At 45.9% G+C, this 7,298-nt stretch overlaps 2 protein-coding genes across 4 annotated transcripts in view; one reads left to right on the top strand and one right to left on the bottom strand.

Annotated features, from left to right (window-relative positions):
* The window catches only part of NUDT5 (nudix (nucleoside diphosphate linked moiety X)-type motif 5), a 20,259-nt gene extending 13,613 nt beyond the window's left edge, over positions 1–6,646 (bottom strand). Inside the window, exon 1 of one of the 2 annotated variants that reach the window (XM_010854092.1) lies at positions 6,478–6,646. The gene's annotated coding sequence lies outside the window, so the exon portion shown is untranslated. Of the gene's footprint in view, positions 1–6,120; positions 6,446–6,477 lie in introns of those variants that run through there. The other variant, XM_010854093.1, reaches the window with a different exon arrangement.
* A 54-nt stretch (positions 6,647–6,700) lies between these two features.
* Positions 6,701–7,298, top strand: part of CDC123 (cell division cycle 123) — a 46,861-nt gene continuing 46,263 nt past the window's right edge. Inside the window, exon 1 of one of the 2 annotated variants that reach the window (XM_010854090.1) lies at positions 6,701–7,105. In XM_010854090.1, the coding sequence (XP_010852392.1) occupies positions 7,032–7,105 (74 nt within the window). In that variant the 5' untranslated portion in view covers positions 6,701–7,031. The remainder of the gene's footprint in view (positions 7,106–7,298) is intronic. The other variant, XM_010854091.1, reaches the window with a different exon arrangement.

Here is a 7,298-nt window from a genome sequence, read left to right as displayed (position 1 = left end):
CATGCCCGCCCCTCAACTGCCATCCCTTATCAACCCTTTACAGTGAAACTTTGTATTGTACGGGCTGGCTGCTTCTCTTTCCCATTTATCTCTGTGTTAAATGTATATACCATTTTAATAAAAAACTGCACAGTTCAGTGGCCCATCCAAAGTTTCCACATGCATCAAAGTCACAGCTGCACATAAGGAGTTAACCAGAAGCATAATCTGTCAGCAGAGAGCCCCATCCAGGTGGCTGTGGGCCATCACTTCCGTTGTCTCTCGCTCGCATTCCCTCAGTTTTTGTATCCTGAATGTCTGAAAATCTTTTTTCTACCCCCAAAGTTGATTGATAACCTGGCTGCAGATACAATTACGGGCTGAAAATCATTTTTGAGACCCTGCTCAGTGTCTTGCTTCTGAGAAGCAAGCTAGCTGCTGAGAAATCTGGCGTCACTGATCCTGGATCCTCTTCGATGTGACCCCGTGTTCCTCCTCTGGAACCCACAGTTGTTGACATCCGACGATGCTGATGTCACTTCAGTGGATTCCAGTGGGTCCTTTCAACCTGGAAACTTCACTCTGTGCTTCCTTTTATTTTTCAATATTCATTTATTTGACTTTGCTGGCCTTAGTTGTGGCATGTGGGATCTAGTTCCCTAACCAGGGATGGAACCTGCTGCTGCTGCTGCTACGTCACTTCAGTCGTGTCCGACTCTGTGCGACCCCATAGACGGCAGCCCACCAGGCTCCCCCGTCCCTGGGATTCTCCAGGCAAGGACACTGGAGTGGGTTGCCATTTCCTTCTCCAATGCATGAAAAGTGAAAAGTGAAAGTGAAGTCACAGAGTCATGTCCAACTCTTTGCAACCCCATGGACTGTGGCCTACCAGGCTCCTCCATCCATGGGATTTTCCAGGCAAGAGTACTGGAGTGGGGTGCCATTGCCTTGGGCCGCCTACATTGGGAGCATGGAGCCTTAACCACTGGGCCACCAGGAACTTCCCCATTCTGTGCTTCGTTAACTGAGTACTTCACTGATCATCTCCTCCCCTCTGTTTTCTCTGTTCTGTCTTTCAGGAAATAATACTTAGCTGCTGGACTTCCTGAACTGATCTCCGTCTCAGTAACAAAGTAGTAAGCTACATGCATGTTGAGATATTTAGAGACCGTCAGTCAGCATATTAATTCTATGAATACAGCAAAAGAAAACAGGCAGCTGTTTCTTTGAAAGTAACCCAGATGGTAATTATTAGGTGAACGTTTAATCAGACAAACAGTTCACATTATTATACACAATTAAAGTGGCAGGCTGCCTTGGATGGAAATGTGCCACTAGTCAGTTACTACTTGTCTGCACTTGAGTGCTCCACACCCCGAGGAGAGAACTCTATCCACCGAGATTTTTATCTCCTCGATTTCCATTCCCTTCTATTTACAACACATATATCAGAGAAGGAGAACTTCCCCCCTCTTTCAGTTCTGACACTTAAGAGAAAGTGACTCTCAGGCAACCAAGAAACTCCATTCAGTGCACAACAGAGTCTGTCTCGAATGGTATAAAACATTTGGATTAAGTCAAAACGTTTACCTCCTTTTAAAGTGACTCTGACCCAAGCTTCTTAAAAGTAGAGAACTGTAGTCCTCAGAGGTACAAGCACCACCAGAAGGGCACACAGGAAGAGCCAGACAAACTAATTTTCTCTATGAAAAGATTCTTAATCTGGATCTCCAGCGGACAAAATGGTCAGTAACACATAATTTAGAAAAGCACAGAGGTCCTCCCCTGACCCCCACGTGAGTATCTTTAGGGGCAAAAGGGCATCTGGTTCCTTCAAATTTTCATGGAACTTTAAGGTATTTGCGTAATCTGCTGAGGCCCCTTACGTTTCTCTTTCCACTGCCCTCAGATCTTCAGAGACTGTTGATGAGCTGAAAAACTAAAAAAGCCCTATTCTCGTCTACTACTCATCTAACCAAGTTAGCTAGATTCAAGCACAAAATAGTCCCAGGAGCAATCAAAAATCGACCCTTGATCGGCAAATGCTAAGCTAGAAGCAGTTGTTTCAAACAGACTGTATTTTTAAATGTTTAAGCTAGAATGTGAGAGGTCTAGAAAAACAAAAAACAAGCTCCTGACATAAATTACAAAAAAAAGAAAGTAAAAAGTGGCTAATAGGGCTGGGTAATTACCCGGAATGCAATCAGCCCCAAGGGGAAACAGCTATCTGTGGCAATCTATTGACTGTGTTAAAAACAAAAATGGGATTTAAGAGTGGTTTCAGAAAAATACTCTATACTGCTCTATTCCCAAAATGTCCATGATTGTGAAACCACCTCAAAAATATTACTGAAACAAAAAAAGAGTATTACTCTCAGCACCCTTTCAGTCAGGGCCAGAAGCTGAATGGTGCAGTGTGGGGCTGGTCACCACAAACATAGATTTGCAGAAACCAGTCAGCGTTCTAGGCTTGGCTGCACCTCAGGCTCCATCACACAGCCAGAGAGCTTTCCTAAGGGACTCCATGCTATTTCGAGATTTAAAAGTTTAATTCAAATTGTATCCACTTCATTAGCTAGAGCTGAAGGTCATCTACATTTTGCCAGTAGGTGTATGTTATACATAAAAAAACACAGAAACTCCCTTGTACCACGGACAGAGGAGCCTGGCGGGCTACAGTCCATGGGTTCCCAAGGAGCGGGGTATACAACTGAGCGATTAGGCACACAGTACACCTAATGTTGAGTGTTCTAATTCACGTAATATGTTTTCACCTACTCTGGTTAAAGAGGTGAAGTTCTATCATGTGCCAGATGTATGATTTTTCCAGGGCACAAAAACCGGGGGAAAATGTCACAGGATTCTTAGAACTCCTGTACAGTGGCGGGCAGCAGTGTCAAACTAGCTCTGCGAACCTGGACAGTTCAAAAGTTCAAGTGTATTGCAAGTACAAAGTGACCACGATTCCTGCCCCAGGGGACATTACACCTGAGCACACAAACAGCCATAAAGGCAAATGCCTGCCAGAAAGACAATGTGATGCCAGGGTGTTTTAAAGGAGGCACAAGTCACATCCACTCAGGAGGCAGGGAAAGTAGTAAAGACTTTTAAAAAAGGTGACTTTTAAAAGGCAGTTTGATACTAAGCTACGATCTAGAGACTAGGAAGGCCAGGAAAACACTCTGAGAGGAAGGATCCACGTGAACAAAAAGCAGAGATACTGACTGGGGGAAGGGTTGAAAATTTACAGCAAGCTCTGTGGCTCTCAACCTTTCCCTCCCAACTCCCTCCCAAAAGAAAGCCAAAAACAATCCCTTGTGTAAGGGATGATGTCAACTTATAAACACATTTCCAAGGGCTTACACAGATTTGGCTGGACACCCACCCTTTTCCCCACATTTGCTGACAAACAAACCAGTCAACAACCCTAACTGGCACGTCACAAACTCCTGTTGCTGTGCATGCTCCTCTTGGGGTTGGGAAGAGAGAGAAATGACCACCTTTTCACAACAGCTGGATTACCAAGTTAAGCAAGAATAAGATTCAAGAAGTCAAACTGAGATTCTCAGAAGCCAGACTGTAGAGTATGCACCCAGGCTCCTCATCATTCAATTATTACCATACCCAAGTCCCTGCAGTTTGCTGAGGTTGCAAAGTGAAACAAAAATCAGAGCAAGAAATCACACACTGGTTAATCTCCCCTAGCTAATAGCTGAATATTGTAAATACCATCTATACTCAATCAGGCAGTTTTATAGACAGAGAAATCAATAAGGCAACTTGAAAGAAATTAAGTGGGAGATCAAGTTTTGCAAAAAATTACTGTGTGTTACTAGGTATGTCTAAGATTCCATTCTAAGTTCTTTCAGAATTATACAGAAAAACCACTTGATTTATAATGAACAAAATATCATTAATGTAGTTACATTTAATATTCTTGGTTATAATTATAAACCTTCAAAATTCTTAGCTTTTTAAAGGATTATATATATGTTGTTGTAGGTCACTAAGTTGTACCTGACTCTGTGACCTCATGGACTGCAGCACAAGGATGGCTTCCCCATCCTTCACTATCTCCTGGAGTTTGCTTAGATTCATAACCTTTGAGTCAGTGATGCTGCTGATGCTAAGTCACTTCAGTCGTGTCCGACTCTGTGCGACCCCATAGACGGCAGACACCAGGCTCCCCTGTCCCTGGGATTCTCCAGGCAAGAACACTGGAGTGGGTTGCCATCTCCTTCTCCAATGCATGAAAGTGAAAAAATAAAGTGAAGTCGCTCAGTCATGTCTGACTCCTAGTGACCCCATGGACTGCAGCCCACCAGGCCCCTCCTTCCATGGGATTTTCCAGGCAAGAGTACTGGAGTGGGGTGCCATCGCCTTCTCTGGTCAGTGATGCTATCTAACCATTTTATCCTTTGCCACCCTCTTCTCCTTTGGCCTTCAATCTTTCCTAGCATCAGGGTCTCTTCTAATGAGTCAGCTCTTTGTATCAGGTGGCCAAAGTATTGAAACTTCAGCATCAGTCCTTCCAATGAATATTCAGGGTTGATCTCCTTGCCATCCAAGGGACCATCAGTACTTTTATATGTATGTATGTATGTATGTGTATATATATATTGGGGAGAGGGGTGGCGCTGCATTGCAGGGCAATCAGGGATTCTGACCAGGGATCCAACTTGTGCCCCCTGCTGTGGAGTCTTAACCACTGAACCACCAGGGAAGTCCCTGAAGATAACATTTTGATCAGTACTTCTTTTGTACCATCTATGGTAAAATTTTGGTATCCACCTCAGATGGATTTTCTTTGCTGACAACGATTATCCTTACATGATGAAAACTTCCTGTAGTTACTTTGATCGTAAAGGAAAGCCACTGAAAGTATTCTTTCATTTTTCAGTAGGTGTAGGGGTTGGATGGGCAGGAAGGAACTAACATTTTACTGAAATTATACTACTTGACGATTTTTGATTATTTATCAGGTGATTTACAATCATTACATTTAGTTCTGGTTAAGCAAGAGTGAACTGACTGTACTTACTCTTGGGAAAGTTAATTGGTTATAGTCATATGGCAGTAAGACCAGTGAAGGACCTCTTGTAATAGCCCAGAAAAGAGAGAACACAGGTTTGGACTACAGTGGAGCAGTAGTGAACAAACAGATTAATTCCTTGCAGATGAGACTTTTTGTTTTTCTTAAAACAGTTTCTGGGGATGCCAAAGCTAATTCTAAGAAGGAGAGGATCTTAGAGGGGACTGGGAGAAAGGGGTGGCGCAAGTTCAAATTTGGACACACTGAGTTTGAGATGCTGGTAAGATATTCAAGTGGAGAAAACCAGCAGACAGTTGGAAATTCTAACCTACAATACGAGTCATGTTATGGATTCAGAGAAGGAAATGTTTTTTCACTATTTCATTTAGAATTAGTCAATAACTCTCCCCCCCATCACTTTGCTTACTTTGCAAATGAACAACAAAGATGGGTCAGTAAGAAAGTGCAATTTTAAGCAGATATCCAAAATGTGTGCCCTTAGGCAAAGGTGCCTGCCAACAAGGCCAAGGTAGGTAACTCTAAGAAGCAAGGTTACGGTGAAAGTTGCGCCTGACTCTTCATGATTCCATGGACTGTAGCCTGCCAGGCTCCTCTGTCCACAGATTTCTTCAAGCAAGAATACTGGAGTGGGTTACCATTACCTTCTCCAGGTGATCTTCCCCATCCAGGGATCAAACCCGAGTCTCCTGCATTGGCAGGCAGAGTCTTTACCGTCTGAATCACCAGGGAAGCCCGTAAGAAGTAAGGTTAGATTTAAAAGGTGTTTCTCAGCACCTCGTTATTTTTCATTCACTTTAGAAATAGAAAGTGAACTTTTTAAAGTACTCTACATTTTGGTCGCCTTCTGATACTTGCGGAAGGAAAAGAACACAGACGATAGGGTAATAGGGCAGGAAGAGGAGGAAAAATTTTATTAGAAATTCGACTAGTATTCCTTACGGTCTTACGAATTCAGCACGGTATGGGTACGGATACAATCGGGCTGTGTTTTTGCAAGCTGCTACGTTTAAGAGGATGGAATAAATGAACTTGACGCTCAAAAGCGACACCTCACCTCACCCCTCCTTTCCTCTGTCCTCCAAATTTACCTCCTCGTACAACTTCCAAAGTCTGACTCCCGGGATCGCAGAGACGGGGCTCTTTCCCTCTCGTTCATAGCCTTCCCCACGAGCCAAGCGGGGGCCGTGACTCCCTTTGCAGATACCTCCACCGCGGCACTCAAACTAACATCTCTCTGTGATGTTTGCAGTTTTCCGGACTCCTAGGAGCCCAGTTTTTCCACCCCAGTCCCTGGTTTGCCTCTGAACTTGCCCTCCCCGCCAGTTTCCGCGCCTCGCGGACGCAAACCGGGTCGAGCGCGCGGCTGTCCACATGCTCCAGGTGTGCTCCCCCCGTCTCCCTGCCAGGAACCCCTGCATGTGATTGGCCCGTGCCCAGTTACCTACTCCCAGGCGTGCGGCGAAGGGATGCGGACTCCTTTAGGAAGGGGGAGGAAAGGAGAAAGCACGGGTCCGAGGAAACGAGGCTCAGGAGGTGCAGTTCTACTGCAGGAGTCGCAGCCGCACCTCGCGGCCAAGTGAGACGGAGGATGCGCGCTCGGCCCCCCGCGGCACCCGTAGCAGCCCCTGCCGGTGACCTCGCCGCAGAAGATTACTTCCGGGGCAGAGTCCGCAGCTAGGCGACAAGGGCTGCGTTTCGCGACTTACAACCCTCTTCGGAACTCTTAACAGAATTCCTCTCCCGCGGCCAGAACTTTGTGGTGTGTGTACACTAAAAGCACGCCCAAGGTTCTTTTTCTCTGCCGTGTGTGTGTGTGTACACTAAAGGCACGCCCCAAGTTTCTTTTTCTCCGCTCCTTCCTCCTTGCCTCACAGACCGGAAGTGTCCTTAACCAAACCAGCTCGGCGGGCACTTCCGGGACGGGAGACCAGGGTTCCGGGAAGGTGTAGGGAGGAGAGGGAAAGGCAGCAGCGGCGGCGGCGGCGGCGGCGGCTGGAGAATGAAGAAGGAGCATGTGTTGCACTGTCAGTTCTCCGCATGGTACCCGCTGTTCCGCAGCCTCACTATCAAGAGGTGAGACTGGAGGTTACGCCGGAGCAGTGGGCAAAAGGGGACTGCAACATTTGGGGTGAATCCCAGCTCCATCAAAAACGAAACAAAACAAAACACTGCAGGCCCGGATGGGAGCACCAGGGCCAGATATCGACTTCCCAGTGGTCTTTTAGAGTCGGGAGAGGAATGAAGTCGATCCATGTTTGCCGTGCGT

This window comes from Bison bison, unplaced genomic scaffold (genome assembly GCF_000754665.1).
Source record: "Bison bison bison isolate TAMUID 2011002044 unplaced genomic scaffold, Bison_UMD1.0 scf7180017864337, whole genome shotgun sequence".
NCBI lineage: Eukaryota > Metazoa > Chordata > Mammalia > Artiodactyla > Bovidae > Bison > Bison bison.
Note: the sequence above shows the minus strand (reverse complement) of the source record. Positions and strands in the feature narration are given on the sequence as shown.